Raw genomic sequence first — 16,894 nt, 5'->3', positions numbered from 1 at the left:
CACACCTCCTTGGCTGCCACATCTGCCCTTTCATTCCCCACAATACCCATGTGCCCTGGCATCCAGAAGAAAGACATCTGCTTCTCCAGCCTTTTTAGTTGAAGGAGGGTGTCCTGGAAACTCTCGACTACTTTACCTGCTGGGTACTAGCATTGCAGAAAGTGAAGGGCACTCAAGGAATCTGAACAGACAAGGACTTCTGTACTTTAAACATCTCTCTGCCCCAGCGCCCACAAGATCACGTATAATTACATCGAAGATAGTAAAGTCTTGAGGCACTTATATCTTGAGGACACGATCAGGGAAACTACAGAGCAATGAATAGTTCCCCCCTCTCTTTAGAGCCATCCATAAACACAGCTAGAGTTGGGGGTGCTCCATTAAAATGGGCGTTGTTTTTAGGTTAGACAGTCTCAGGAAAGATCAAAAAAGGGCTCCAGTCTCAAAGAGTACAGGGCAAAGAAACAACAAGAATTGACCAAGCAGCAGTTGGTATTGTAATTGTAAATTGTTGTAGCTGTGTTGGAAAAGTACCAGAGCTTCAAGCACTGATAGAAAGAACTGAATCTGAAATCCTTATAGGAACAGAAAGCTGGCTGAAGCTGGAGATAAATTCTGCCGAATTTTTTTACAGAGGCGCAAACTGTGTACAGAAAGGATAGATTAAATAAAGTAGGTGGTAGTGTGTTTGTGTCTGCTGGTAGTTGTTTATCTTGTATTGAAGTTGAAATAGACAGTTCCTGTGAATTACTATGGGTAGAGGTTATACTCAACAGCAGTACCAAAATAATAATTTGCTCCTGCGTGGGATCCTTACCAGGTAGGATTGACGAAGGACATCAAAGAAGTGCAAAGAAGGGCAGCCCGTTTTGTGTTATCAGGCAATAGAGGTGACAGTGTCACTGATATGATACGTGAGCTGGGGTGGCAGTTACCGAAACAAAGGCGGTTTTCTTTGCGGCAAGATCTATTTACGAAATTTCAATGACCAACTTTCTCTTTCGAATGCAAAAATATTTTGTTGACACCCACCTACGTAGGGAGAATAATAAAATAAGAGAAATCAGAGCTTGAACGGAAAGATTTAGATGTTCTTTTTTCCCATGCGCCATTCGAGAGTGTAATGGTAGAGGAGTAGTATGAAAATGGTTCGATGAACCCTCTGCCATGCACTTAAGAGTGAAGTGCAGAGTAACGATGTAGATGTGTCATAAAATAACGTATTAAAAACATATGCAGTAGTGCAACCTCTCCTATACTGCACTAAATCTAAAATTACTCTGGGACTCTGCAGTATCCAGGTTAACAGGCGATTAAAACCCTGAATTTAGGGTTATACTAGCTGCACACCAAGTCACTCCAGCGCACGCAGATCCCAAAGAGCTATGTTTCTCATGGATAATTGGGGAAAGAGATATTTCAGAGGCAGATGAGCAACAGCATGGTACGCAGGTGATTTTGGAGCACTGAGGAACTTATCGTATTTACTCGAATCTAACCCGCACTTTTTTTCCGGTTTTTGTAATCCAAAAAACCGCCTGCGGCTTAGAATCGAGTGCAAAGCAAGCGGAAGTTCTGAAAAATGTTGGTGGGTGCCGCCACAACTAACTTCTGCCGTCGAATATATGTAGCGCTACACAGGCATGCTTTGCAAGCACAAAGATAAATACTGGCACCAAATCCTCTGCCTCAGTAAATAAATTAAAAAAAAAAAAGGTGGAAGTTGAGCTTTTTTCTCCGCCCCGAGTTTCGACCACTGTATTTTCATACATTATCCGATGAAGTAAATACAAATTCCGTATTGTTCATCTTCGAATATAGCAGCATTTCAATGTACTACGAAAATCCGACTGGCAAGACTGTTCGGGATGTTTGTCAATATGGTCAACTCTACTTGTCAATATGGCCAACTCTACATTCTGAATTTTTTCTACCTGTGAGAAGAGATGGTTTCTAATAGGAACTTTAATGAATTGTGAATCACATGCAGTATTCTCTTCACCATAAGAATAATACGAATATAAACATTTTGCCATGTATTGTTTCGTGTTTGCTGCTGTCTCATTTAAATCCTGTCTGCCTAATAAACTACGAAACTAGAGTGAGACAACAGCAAACACGGAAGAATATACATATCATGTCGTGTTTATATTCGTATTATTCTTATGCCTAATAGTGATACAGTCAGAAATGAAGCACAGCAATTTACTAGACTTTTAAATCTAAGATAACTCTAATTTCAGTGCAGAATGTAATGTACTAAAGACGTGTCTGCAAAGATTTTCAAACCGAGAAAATTTTTCGCTAAACTCTCGTTCAGAACATCATCTATCATATGCTGTCTATTATTTAGTTCTTGTTGATCATTATCAAAGAAAGCAGCAGTGTAAGTAACAACAAATAGCAGTCTCTTGCCATTGTTTCGCTAATGAGACGATTCCTCTCTCTCTTTTTTTTTTTTTTTTTAATTGTAAGCGGCGGTAGCGCGCACAAAAGCAAGCCATGCCGGGAGCGGCGACAGGCCGTAGACACGCACTATCAGAATGCGACAAACAATGCATGACACAGTACAGTAATGAATTTTCAGATTAGAGTGACGTAAACACCTATAACAAAGAAAATGGCGCTTATCAGATCAAAGAAAAATAAGCAATCAATTCAAACCATACGAAGCACATGAAAAAGGAAGGGTACCCGTATAAATACGGACGGAGCGCCTGACGCATAGCAATGGTTACCTGGTAAAGCTTACCTGCTAAGCTTACTGTAGCTGTATTGTCATTAATTTGACCTAAATTGTGTCTCATATTACAATGGACCAACTTTGTTTCGATTTGGAGATGCGGCCTAAAATTTTCTTTCCCCTTGAATTTCGAGTCTTGAATTTCAGGTGCGGCTTAGATTCGGGAAAAATTTTTTTCCTTGATTTCAAGTCTCATTTTTCAGGTGCGGCTTAGATTCGAGTGTGGCTTAGATTCGAGTAAATACGGTACATGCCTGATGTACCATGAGGAGCAGCCACTCGATGGTGAGTTGTGGTTGCCCAGCCTTAGCAAAGACTGGGTATGGGGCTGGTCCTACAAGCACCCATGGCCAGCATAATCCCCTCATGGTCAATACCGTCAATGAACTTCTGAAATGAAGGCCTCACTGATCCACACACTGTGCATGCATAGTCTAGCTGTGATTACATGAAAGCCCTGTAAAACTGGAGCAGATATGCCCTGTCTACTCCCAAAGACCTATCGCAAGGCACTTTAAGGTATTCAGTGCCATGTGGGTTCTGGCTTTCATGTGTCTCAGGTGTCGTAAACCCCACAGTTTAGAGACAAAATAAGGTGCAGAAATTTCATCGATCCTTTAAAATGTAGAATGGTGTAAGTTGCAACTGATGAGTTACTGTTGCAACACTGGGGAGGAACAGAAAACTGCAGAATTGTCCACAAACAAGGAGCTCTGTGCAGGGCTTCTTAGCCTAGATGTGATACTGATTAGGGCTACGACAAAGAGGGGTAACTCTTGAAACACCGCCCTGACAAATACCTGCTCGAAACGATTCGGCAGTACGTCACCAACTTGGGACCTAAAACAGTGCTTTTATAGGAAGACCTGTATGAACATGGAGATGCAGCCATGAAAGTGCTATTGGTGCAGCTGCCCTAGAATACTGTATCTCCAAGTAGTGTCTTACACCTTACTGGTGTCAAAGAATGTACCATTATAGCAATGGTTATGTAGGAAAGCCTGTTGAATACCTGCCTCTCGCAAGGTCAAGTTGTCAACAGTGGATCAAAATCTCCAGAGTCCACACCAACAGGAGTTGCCTGGTCTCTAGCAATCGGACTAGACAATAGTTAACCATTTGCAGCAAGGTCTTTTCTACACAGCTTGTTAAGGTGATACCCCAGTAGCTACTAGGACACGTTTGGTCCTTTCCTGGTTTGAGGAGAGGTATCAAAATTGCCTCTCTCCATGAGCTGGGAAAGTGGGTGTCTGCCATATCAAATTAAAACATTCGAGGAAGATTTATTTCGAGGCTTCTTGCAAATGCCTAACCATACTGTACTAGATTTGGTCATGACTGACTGCAGAATCACAAGCCTCAGTCCCAAATCCACGGCAGTTGTAAAACTCAAAATTTTTGGATTTGAAGCCCAACTGCCTTTCTCTACAGTGGCACTGTAGCAGTGGAACTCCGGACCCTGGGTGGCACTGGCAGTAGTTGCTGTAAAATGCTCTGTCATAGTCTGGACGATGTCTCTGGCCATTGTTAGGAGACATCCCTGTTTCAGCACTGGTGTTATTGGTAAATTACTGTGTTTACTGTAAATATTAATTGCTTCCTGTACTTTTGTAGAACAAGTGGAATGGTTGATGGAGTCCAAGAATGGTTGCCATTAGCTTTTCTTGCTCTCTTTAAAGACATTTTGAGTCTTGGCCCTTGTGACGCGGCAGACTGTAAGGTTGTCTGCAGTTGGGTGGCAGTTAAACCATTGTAGAGCCATATGCACAACCCGGACTGCTGAGTGGTCCGCCAAGGTACAGGTTGCCTCCTAAGACAGGGTGTATATGTGGACAAAGAAAAAAATTCCGGACTTCTCAGATAAAAAACACACTTCTTCCATGTTAAGTGACAGTATACTTTTCCATGGAACTGTAAAACTTATCAATCCTTTGAATGGTTAACATTTTAATACATCATCATCATAGAACTTACCGCCGCCACTTAAGAAAACGAGGTCTTTGAAAGATCTTTGATGATGTGCAGGAACATGTATGCTGCATATTTTCATATAACGATACACTGCATATTTTTTGTAATTATGTAAGTGTAAATTCGAATTCCTCCAAACACAGTACTTTAGTTTCCAAAGCATTGAAATCAAGACTGTGATGCCCTTTTGTAAGCCAATTATAGCTCATGTTGTGTGATCTTGCCTGCTGCTATTCAGAGTATAAGACATGTGATGTAGTCACCCAACAGCAACTTCACTGTTAAGTAGCACAAACACACAAATAGGAAAAGTTAATGGTTTAAATTAATATACATAATGTAGCTACAAGAAAAGCTAAGCTTTCACGTTTAATATTGGTCTTTTTCTTGTGTGTGTTACACTAAGATGCATCACACAAATGCACCAGTAAAATTTAAAACAATGATAAACGTCTGGTCTTCTGGACTCTAAATTCTTGTAAGTGGCCGGTCCTCAAAATGTTACGATGTAAACAAGAGTCAAATGCTCGATGATTTAAGAAATTAATTGTACATTCTTACATGTCACTTAATTGATCTTGCACAAAAGGAAATTTATTTTGAAAGTAAAGCTTTTCAAACCAATATTTGCAGTATTTTCTCCAGATCTGTATGGGCTCTGAAATAACTCCAACTTTACAATTGCACAGACAAATGCAGGTGTCAGTTACCACTAGCAACCTCTGTTTGTGTAGAGGCATTGGCTGTCACAAGAGGTTTTTTTTAAGAGCTGAAGGAAAGATGTAGTGAAGGTGGGAGGCTAAACACCTTTATAGAATTTTTTTGGCCTCACTATATGGGAAAAACCTAGTTGTTTTTAGCCCCTGTCTCTTCATTCTTCAAGATAGGCACTGCTGTCCTACTCCAGATAGGATGATCTCCCTCGCAATTTACATACTTCAGAGGAGATGAACAACTGACTCTCATGCGTAGCCTTAACACACTTGCCAAAAGTGGCTTCCCCTTACACCCAAGAGTAGTGTGTCCAAAGTGCTTACATTAAAACAGTGTACTGGGTTGGGGACATAAGGCTGCATGTTTAAGTGAAGGAAACCTGCCTTGACACACTCTGGAAGTTTTGTGCTGTTGAGAGTAACTTTAAATAAGTGATTTGACCATATCAGCATCCACCCTTTTCCATTATATTTTGTATGTCAACAGTACCTTCTTCGATCCACTCAGCCTTCAGCTTTCAGTTCCTCTTTGGAAATAGCTATCAGGTCTCCGAGCAACAATACATCTGCTGTAGCTGAAGATTATGTGTAGCTTCATTTCGATTGCAGATTCCTTTATGCATTTAACTTTCTGCAGGTTCTTTACTTGTTGAGAATTAAAAGTTCTAATGAACAATGTACAACTGAGGAATCACTTGATTTTAAAATTCCAGCAATGCCCTCTAAACACTTCTGAATGTAGAAAAGTGAAACTTTCTCGAAGTTGCCTTCTTTTGTTTCAACTATTAAAAGCACATTCTAACCAGCAGCATGCATTCTGTTACAATAAACTGAAGTACTTGGGATAATAGCATTTCAACTCACAAAAAGGACATTCCTACTGCTAAATACTTAACTAAAATCTCACCTGAACAATTTAGCTGCTTCTTAATACACGCTAAGGAATTAGACACTTCTTTCTGTTAACACTTTTGATGTCAAACACGACATAATTATAATGCCATTTGTCTATTATCACGTAAGAAGTGCTACTTCTATAAGCAACATTTGATAATTTAAGAGATTTTGTGGTGGCAAGAGATTTTATGTCATATTTGTTGGGTAATATCTGCGAGACAATGAATACGATATTTATTTCTGCAATTTAGAATGTTTAATGAGAAAAACTCTACTACTGCAGTGTGCATTTTTAATTAGTCATTACAGCTGATAATATTTTTCAGTATGATACACTATGATTGAATATGGTATGCAATTTCTGAAAGCAATAAAGAATTTTTGAGCAGGTAAACAGTAAACCATATCTCAGTATGAGCTGAAGTAACAGATTTCAGTTTTATTCCTTTTTTAAAAAACACCACACTTTACCTCTTTGCTCTGAGGGCATTCTTTTATAAATTTTACTTTGCTTTTTATTGTAGACAAAGCTGTTCTCCACAGTAAAAAATTAAAATAAAATTTAAAAAATTTGACCTTGTACTTTTAACATTTTGTCAAAACATTTTTGTACCACTCTGCACCAGACAGTTTGCAAAATACATGGCACTACAGGGGTTAATATATACCACGAGTTATTCCACATTCATATATTATTGTAACTTTTTTTTTAAATTTGGACATGGGTCATACTTATCAATAATTTATTGGCATCATCAAATTTATGACTATTAGGCGTTTATCAATATCATAAACAGAAAACAAAATGTATCACCTTTCCCAATCTGTATAGTTCAGTCTGAAGTACTGGGAAGTCAAACCTAAAACCATTGTGTGAAATTAGGCACACAGGCTGAGGCAGTCGTCTGAGAAATGCATCCAATAACATGAACACATCATCATCAAATGGGCTACAGTCCTCTAGTGTGTCATTGTACAGTCCTGAAAAATAGAAACACACATAAAATTTGAAGAAAGACAGTAAAAGAAGGATTATTACAACAATGTAATTTGTGTGATGATAAATCATCCGAAGTTTCATTACTGTATGTTTCGCGGATCTAGATAATATGCAAAACTAAACAATTCTTACCACCTCATCTCCGCATAGCTACTGCAACTTACTTCAATTTAAATCTGCTGCTTTGGTCTCCTCCCACAATTTTTATCCTTCACACTTCCTTCCATTTCCAAATTGGCAGTTTTTTCATACCTCAGAAATCATCATATCAACTGATCCCTTCTTTTCATAAAGATGTGACATAAATTACTTCCCCCCCCCCCCCCCCAATTCATTTCAGTACCAATCATTTGTTATTCGAGGTACCCATCTAATCTTCACCATTCTTGTATGGCATCACATTTCAAAAGTTTCAATTCTCTTCTCATCTGAACTGTTTTAGTCATCTAAATTATACTTCCATTAAGGTTACTCTTCGGACAAATGTTGAAACACTTTATATTCCATGTTAACAAATTCCTCATTTCAGATATGTTTTCCTTGATATAGCCAGTCTTTATTTTGCTGCCCAAATAGCTGAACTCTTCTACTACTTTTAGTTTCTCATTTTCTAATCCAATTCCTCGGCATTGCCTCCTCACTTCATCCAACTACATTTCATTAGCCTACTTTTACTTTTGTCAATGCTCACTTTATAACCACTTTTCAAGAAACTAACCATTCTGTTCAACTGCTCTTCGAAGTCCTTTACTGTCTGTAACTGCATCGGCAGACCTAAAAGATTTTATATCTTCTCCAAATTTCTCCTTGGTTTCCTTTACTGTCTGCTCTAAGTATATTGAGCATAGGCTGCAACCTTGCTTCACCCCCTTCTTAACTATGGCTTTCATTTCACGTCTTTTGTCAAAAGTTCTGTAATGACTCATCAAAAAGGGCGGTGGTGATACTAACAGTAATAATAATAATAATAATAACGTAAACTACATTTACCAGAAATACTCAGTTTCATGGGGCCTTAATAATTGTGACACAGAAAGCCCTTTCATTGTAGTACTAATTCCCACCACCTTAGGGCAGCCTGGCCAAAAAAGTATGAAAACAAGCAGATGTACTGACAACAAACGTTGCAATTCCACAGCTCTCATCAAGTAAAATACACCTTGTTACAATACACTATACCAACTGAGGCACTTCACAAACTACATGAGTTGACTGGCCTTCTCATTGGAAGGTAAACTATACTAAAGGATAATGTCCTATTTTTAGTACAGCAAGTGTGGCTTCGTTCCTTCTGCTGATGGGGCTGCCAAGAGGTTCACCCCCAACAGAGTTGCCGATATGAATTACTGCAGTATTTTGTTCTATGCTTCACAACAATTTTTTTCCTACTTTAACACTATTCTTCTTAAATCACAAAGGAGTTAAAGACTTAAGCTAGCAGTGGGCATAGATTTAAATCAATGGAGGAAGTTGAAAATTTGTGTTGGCTCAGGATTTGAACCACGGTCTTCTGCTTACTAGGCAAATGTGCTGACCATTACACCATCCAAGCACAGTAGTCATCACAACTGCATGAATTACCCTAGCACGCCTCCTATCAGATCAATTACCCATTGTCTACACTACTCATGGCATTTCGCCGATTCCCAGAAGAGTTCGAGTTCGGTGTACATCTGCACTGAAGAATCATTGGTCAGCCTCACCTTAGTTATATATGTGATGTCTATTCTTTCAGACATGTCTGCTGATGATATTGGGCGAGGGTCACTACATCGGTAGTGTGTGTATAATTTGGATCTGATGGACAGCATGCTAGGATAGTCCATGCAGTTGTGATGACCCGTGTCCGGACAGTGTAGTGGCCAGTGCATCTGCCTAGTAAGCAGGAGACTCTGGTTTGGATCCCAACCCGGCACAAATTTTCAACTTTCCCCATTGATTTAAATCAATGCCCACAGGCAGCTAATATCTAATTCCTTTTCATCTCTATTCAAAGGGCTGCAGGATCAATAGACCATTCTTCTTCATTTTGCATGATACCATGGTGGGGGTCAGTTCACCAAATCACAGTGCCTTGTTACGTGCTTTGTTGGCAACTTCATCAACTGTGTCTTTTTTTTTTATCTCAACATGCTTAGTATCCTTCATTATTTTCCTGGCATATGACATACCCCATATGCCAGAAAAAAAAGGATACTAAGGCATGTTGAGATAATGACGTATCCCATCCGGAGCTTGTGGTCTCGTGGTAGCGTTCTTGCTTCCCGAGCACGGGGTCCCGGGTTAGATTCCGGGCAGGGTCTGGGATTTTCATCTGCCTCGAGATGACTGGGTGGTGTTGTGTCATCATCACATCATATCATATCATCATCATGACATACCATAGTTTAATATTTTTGTATTGAGGACAGTAGTAGTTGTGCTCGTTAGGCTCTGCAGGTTAAAGCAGATGGGAATCACTGTGCTGTGATAATTCATTACAATGTCTATACTATCTAAGACAGTTCTGCAAAACATCTATTATTATTTTCAGAGATCTGAGGGCACTAGGAGAAAACTTTGAGGCAACTGAAGGCACTACCATGATTTAACTTATTGTTTTATATATAACAATAAAAATTATGGAAAATACTTAAATAAACACAATATTCCGTCAATCTTAAAAGAAATCTGGCCTCTGAAGCTGCAGCATTACAGCATTTCCAACCCTTTGCAAACAATATTCAGATATGACGAACTCAGCTATTTTCTTTCTTCCTACAATTCTCTGTTTGTAGTTTGTAGCACTGTGGTCACTGTTCCCTTCCTTGATTGTGATGTTAACACATCTTATTATTAATTCCTGATAATAAATATTACAACCAGTAATAATCATACTTTTGAACTGAATTGTAGGTTCATGTGTTAATCATCTATGTAGTTAATCTATTTTATTCTGCAGGGAACAGTGGCCCAACAAATCACTCTTCCCTATCTTTTTGCTCAGGTATGTACTTAGTGCATTTTATCTTTTCCACTCCAATGCTATCACTGTTTCAATACAGCATTAACTGATTCACAAACATGACTATCTTCTCACAATGAATGTTGCTTCTCTATTCCATACCCAAGTACCCTCAGAAAAAACACGGCTCTGTGAACTTCCCTGGAACAGCAACTGCATGTCAGAACCTCCTGGAGCCCGTGAAATTCTGGTCACCCATGAACTTCCTAGAAATAAGGATCTGTGCCCTCCACTGCAGTTAGGGGAGAACATATCAAACTTCCTGCTCAAGCAGTCCGGTGTATGCACCAGAGGTACCAGTGGCACACTGTTCGAAATTAGTGTGATATTACATAACATTTGTGTAACCCACATAACGCGAAGTCTCACTGTTTCCACAAAGGTACAAAATATGACTTCCTTTAGCAATGAGTCTTACTCCATAGAGATCAAAATGTTTGTTTATGACAAAATCTTCTTGGGTTGACAGCTGAGTCAATGCGTTGTTCTCCAGAAATGTTACTGTAAGTTCCTTACTTGCCATCTTCAGGCAAAGTGTTGGGTTCATGTTTCATCCAGGTCTTTATAGCTGCTGGACCACGGGCTTCTCCGCATGCTCGGTGCTGTTAGGGCAAATCAGGCGCGAGTGTAATCAGCACAGAAGCATGTGGTTGGGGAAGGGGGTTGGGGGCGCGGGTGCCGGGTCCTGGTGTCTCGTCTATGTGGCCTGTTTACTCCATCCGCCGCCACCAACCTATCGCTGCCACCAACCTGTCTCCATCGGTGCGCCCTTGCCTTCTTCTTGATAATTTTGTGTTCCACGTGATGCTGAGTTGGAATCCACTATCCCAACTGACTGGGTTATTACTGACCCGTATCTCTACTACCCCTTTAATACGAGTCCCAGAAACCTTTTGCTCTACACAGTATCTTGGTTTCTTCAAATGGAAACGTGTGTTCTTCACTGAGGAGGCTGTGCTTCGCTACCATGGATTTTTCTTTCTGTCCGAGGCAAACGCTTCTCACATGTTCAGACCTGCATTGTGTTATGCAATGCTGCGTCTGTCCAATATATTGTTTCCCCCATTCGCAGGAAATGCTATAGATACTCGGGGTTCATAGACCCAAGGCATAGCAATTTTCAAATACAGCTTTATATAGGAACAAAAGTCATCATAATGGCACTAGTCAAAGACATTAAATCCCCAAATGAACCAAAATGCAAAAATATTTTCTAATCATTAAAAATCTGCAAGTTTAACAATAAAATTTAGTGAACTATGAATAATTCAGTAATATGTATCAGCTTGCATATATGAACACTATATTTAAATACTGATATAATTTGTATTTCAGTTTTCTTCCATGGTCAGTGTTGCAAAAGATTTCTGTGCCAATTTTCTGACTGGATGCCTCAAGGATCACAGAATAAAATGCAAGTTTATGAAGGTTCAGTACCTTAGATGGCTGTATACCATGTGAACAATGTGAACTATTCTGCATAACCTTGTACTGTGTTCTATCTACTACAAGTTCCTGTCAATGCCCCACATATTGCAATGCCTTGTATGTAAACATAATGGTTCAAAATTAGTTTACAGTGTAACTATCAATTTCTAGGATCTTTTAAAGACTAGAAATTCAACTGCTATGTGCTTGTCTTATGTTAAAAATGGAGAATTTCAACGAATTAACATCTTACCTCAGCACTGATCCCTGCACACTGACACAAACCAATGCTGCTGTTTAAAACACCACTCTCGCCAGGATAAAAAGTTGTTCATTTCATTTTCATGAAGCAAGTAATTGATGACTCATAGCTCACAGATCTGCCAGAGCAATGTTAAGAATAAAAGCATCAGGCAGGTTATCATGCATTTCGTGTCTGGATAAAAGGAACACAAACATGACACAAATACATACTTTAGGAAGCTAATGCATGAAATATTCAAACACAAAGCAATGACATGCAACATATAAGCGGAAAGGTGTGAATTAGTAGGTATTTAAGGCTCTTGGCTGAAGTCACACAGTAAGAGGAAAAAGAAGAGGACAAAGCAGTGACAGGCGCTCTGTCTGGAAACTTAACACTAATAAACTCCAAGCATTAATGACCACACAGACTCACTTTCCTCTAACTGACTCTACTGCCATTTCTCTTCCCACTCCATTGCACCCTCTTATCCTCATATCAGAGTAATACATCCCTTAGTAATTTTCTACTTCACAGCAACCATAACAATCTACATCTATACTAAGCAAGACACCCCTTGGTGAGTGGTGAAAGGTACATTATAAACCATTATCATTTCTCCTCACATTAAACGTTCCATGCGTAAATGGTGGGTGGTAAGAGTAACTGCCAAAAAAGCCTCTGCACAAGTCTGAATTTCTCAGATCGTCCCATTAACGTAATTTTTCAAGGCACATTCGAGACAAAGACTGCTTGACGTTTCTTTGAAGTGTGTTCTCAGGACTATTACAAAGAGTCTCTGCACGATGCACAATGGCTCTCGTAGCCTCTGCTATTGGGTTTGGGTGAGTGTCCCATGACACACTTATAATTGCTAAACAAAGCATGACAGACACACTGTAATAAACGATCTTCTTTGGATCTTCTTTCTGTCATCTATTAAACCTACATCAATGGTCCCAGAGTGATGAGCAATACCCAAGAGTTCGTCTCAACACAGGGTTTGTAAGCTATGTCCTCCATGAAAGAATTACATTTCATTATGATTCTTCTGATGAATCTGTCTGACACCTGCTTTTGCTGTAATCAGTTTTGAGCGACCGTTCCTATTTTAAAACTGCACCATACGCATAGATATTATGAGCTTGGGTCCATTTCCAATTACTGACTATCAGTTGTGTGATATAATAATGGCTCTTCCTGTCTATTAACATACAATGCATTAAATATTTATTTACTCTGATAATCAACTGGGAGTTTCTGCAAGAAGCAACAATTCTCTGTGTATCTGCTATAATTTTGAGGTCAGTTACATTCCTACAAGCACAGTGTCATTCATGAACAGTTTCATGGAATCACTGACACTATGCACCAGATTTTATTTTGTGAACAGTAATGATCTTTTAACATTTCATACAATATGTCTGAAGCTTTTTCATGCCTGTTGATTTCTCCCCATATGTAACTTCCTTTACTGTTATCTCACTCTGGATTCTCCGTCTGTCCTCTTTGCTAATGTTATCAATATTTCATACAGGTACATGCAATACAGGTGGCAGACATTTCTTGAAACATAGAATAGTGTAAAGATACAATATCCTATCTTTCCACAAATATGCCACCCAACTGGGCTGCATGCACCTGTGCGCTAAACAGTGGCACTATCTCTTCTCACCCACAGCTGTTTTCCCCCTCCTCCTATCACCCGCCCCATCAGAGATTATTACGCAACACCCAAATTAGACTTCAGGAATGTTTACTAGAAATCCTTCCCACATGAAAATTTGTTTTCCATCCTGGAGTTTTTGAAGTGTTATGTTGACATGTGCACAGATGCAAACACCAAATAAATCTAAGCCCACTGCATGGCTGAGGACAGCTCTTGAACGAATCATCTTGACTTGCCAGATAATCGAAATGTTCATGAAAAAAATTAGAAAGAGGTGGTGTCTGAAAGTGATTAAAGCAAGAATTATAATGAAGGAACTTGGGAACATGCTACGTGATAGAGAAAAAACAGGAAACATGTCTTTATGCCTAATAATCAATATTTAAGAACTATTCGCATTTGACTTTCTTGCTTACATTAAACCTTGCTCTGCAGCGTACTTGCCACCACCACCACCACCACCACCACCACCACAAATGAGACACAGGATATATTCATTTTTTAATGTCATGTACTTTGGCAATAAGGTTTAAAAAATTAAAGAGACAGGAAGCATATAAAGTAGAATGGTTTATCATTTCATTAGATACTCCTTTTTTTGTAAATATGTGCAGTAACACATACGCAGCATTGGACAACCTTCTTATGTCCGTCTGATCATAAATAATGCTTCGAACATTAACACCACTAACACAGTGCTGTACTTATTGCGATAAAAAGTGGTGGTGTATTAATTTCATTCAGACTAGACAGGATTGGATTACACACTGGCAACATTAAGTGTTGTGAAATGCTGTGACACTCATGTCTTTTCACTTTTACTGTTCATAAGTTTACGTTCTTTACAGCTACTTAAGCAAGGAAGATTCTCGGAACCTCATCTGGAGAAGAAGACAATATGTATCCTATATACATAACAGAAAATAGCACCCTCACTAAAACTGAAGCTTTCTGTGTTCATCCATATGTTGCTTACTGTGAAGTTTCTGAGAAAGTAATGGAAATTCTCCCTTTTTTTTTTTTACATACTTCTCTTCCCATCATCTCAAAACAAACTCCCGTATTGTGTACACCAACATATTCTCTCAAAAAAGACAGGGAAGAATCTACAATACACAGCACTGGGTAGGATATTCAGAAAAAAACAGCCACTGCTGAGGACTTAAAATTATGTCTATGAATATTTTCTTTCATATTTAAAAATAACACGGTTGTGGTAAAGCAGGAAATTACATACTGAAGGAGAAGCACACAAAGCTACTAAAAAATATAAATAGTTATGAATACAATTCTACAATATGACTTGTGGCAACAATGCAAACCATACTAACCACCCTCTCCCAGAAACAAAAACTTCTAACAGCCATTTCAAACCTTTGTTGTTATTACCCAAAATATATGGGAGTTCGTATGTAACATCCACTTTGAAATGATCAGGTCTGGTGTACAGAGAGTGGAAGATTATCTACAGCTTATACAGAAACCACACTGCAGTTCTAACAGTTAAAGGGCATGAAAACAAGGCTGTAAATGAGATGGGAGTGAGACAACATTGTAGCCTATCCCTAATATGTCATTCAATCCATACACTGAACATGCAGTAAAGGGATCAAAAAGGGATTTGTAAATGAGGTTAAAGTGCAGATGTAGATGAAGAAATTCAATCATGCTGGGCTTATCTCCTGGACTCTACAGTGGAAACAATTTTTCGCTACCAACCTTATCAATTGGGCTCAATCCATAATTAATACTGAACCATGCAGGACTCAGTTCACTCTTCCATCCTAATGTGATGCCCTCAAACCATCCCATTAACTTTCAAGAATTTCCTAACCTCGAACCCTGCCTCACCATCATTCCCCAAATCCCTTAACATGGAAACAACCTTACATCCACAAAATACCACTAAAAACTGATCCCAATTTTATAATCCTATCTGTCTTCAAATGCTACACGACTGTGGTTATTAAACAAAGATATTACCTGGCAGAGGGACTCCACCAGCTGTCAGATATGACAACCTGCAAATCCTGACACAGTGATCTGATTCCTGAAATGCAGCAGGGTCTCTTGTTCCTCATCAAATCCTGATGTCCATCGCAGAACCTCTCCCCTAAGTCTATCTCTCTCCTCATCCCTACCACTCTCCACGTTTCCTAAAGCCCAGAAAGCCTTCACCATGGACACCCTTTGTGGATGGTACTGAGACCCCACAGAGAGAATCTCTGCGCTCATGGACCAATACCTTCAGCCTATTACCTATAAGGTATCCTATAAAATAGGAGACACCAACCATTTCCTCCACAGTTCTAGTGCCCTGCTCGTCGCTGTTGATGCCATTTCCCTCTACAGTAACACTTCCAACAGTCATGGCCTTGCAGCTATTTAACACTATCTTTTCCAAAGTCCGACTGCATCCAAACCTATAACCTCCTCCTCTGTCACCATTAGCAACTAGCCTATATTATCACTCACAATTACTTCTCCTTTGAAGGTATCACCTACAAACAAATCTTTGTTACAGCACGCAGACAGTTACACCTTATGCCAACCTGTTCATCATGGGCCACCTGGAAGAAAGCTTGCTAACCACCCATACTGCCAAACCACTCACTTGGTTCAGGTCAAAGATGGCATCTTCATGAGAACAGGCAGCCCACATTCCTCCAGATCATCATCATCATCATCATCATCATCATCATCATCCACTTCGCTTCGTCGTCCTCAGCCAACAAGCCACCTTCTTCAATGTTTACCCCACCTCACCTATGGCTACATCAGTAGGTCATGTGTACATGTAAGTTGTGCTTTCTTTTGTGTGTGTGGTGTGTGTGTGTGTGTGTGTGTGTGTGTGTGTGTGTGTGTGTGTGTGTGCGCGCGCGTGCGTGAAGAAGGACCTTTCTTGTCCAAAAGCTCCACATTTAGCAGTCTTTTTCATTATGCCTGTCTGCAACTCTGTGGTGGTGGTGGTGGTTGTTGTTGTGTTTAAGGGGGACTAAACAGCTAAGGTCATCAGTCCCCCAGTCCAAAAACAGGCGAGACATAAATGCACGAAGCAGGTAAAACCCCAAGGGGAAGGAGACTCCCCCCCCCCCCCAGGCCCTAAAAGAACACAAATGCGGTAACGAAAACTACAGACACGAAGACACCAGACAAAAAGAAACAGAACAAAAGAAGACGACCGGAGACTGGTTGACTGACCACGACAACAAAAAAGGGAAAGAG

The 16,894-nt window shown here is 39.7% G+C and overlaps 1 protein-coding gene across 9 annotated transcripts in view; it reads right to left on the bottom strand.

Moving 5' to 3' along the window:
* The window catches only part of LOC126481093 (uncharacterized), an 801,677-nt gene that overhangs the window by 197,894 nt on the left and 586,889 nt on the right, over positions 1 to 16,894 (bottom strand). For 5 of the 9 annotated variants that reach the window (XR_007587512.1, XR_007587508.1, XR_007587511.1 and 2 more), the window contains one exon: positions 7,139 to 7,305. The exons of 3 other annotated variants lie outside the window; for them this stretch is intronic. Coding sequence is in view for 1 of the 6 variants with exons in the window: in XM_050104602.1 (XP_049960559.1) it covers positions 7,139 to 7,305 (167 nt within the window). In the remaining 5 variants the exon portion in view is untranslated. Of the gene's footprint in view, positions 1 to 7,138; positions 7,306 to 12,009; positions 12,193 to 16,894 lie in introns of all 9 variants that reach the window. One more of the 9 variants, XR_007587510.1, reaches the window with a different exon arrangement.

The sequence above is a fragment of the Schistocerca serialis genome, chromosome 5 (assembly GCF_023864345.2).
Source record: "Schistocerca serialis cubense isolate TAMUIC-IGC-003099 chromosome 5, iqSchSeri2.2, whole genome shotgun sequence".
NCBI classification, from domain to species: Eukaryota; Metazoa; Arthropoda; class Insecta; order Orthoptera; family Acrididae; genus Schistocerca; species Schistocerca serialis.
The sequence above is the reverse complement of the archived record's forward strand: the minus strand, read 5'-3'. Positions and strand labels throughout refer to the sequence as shown.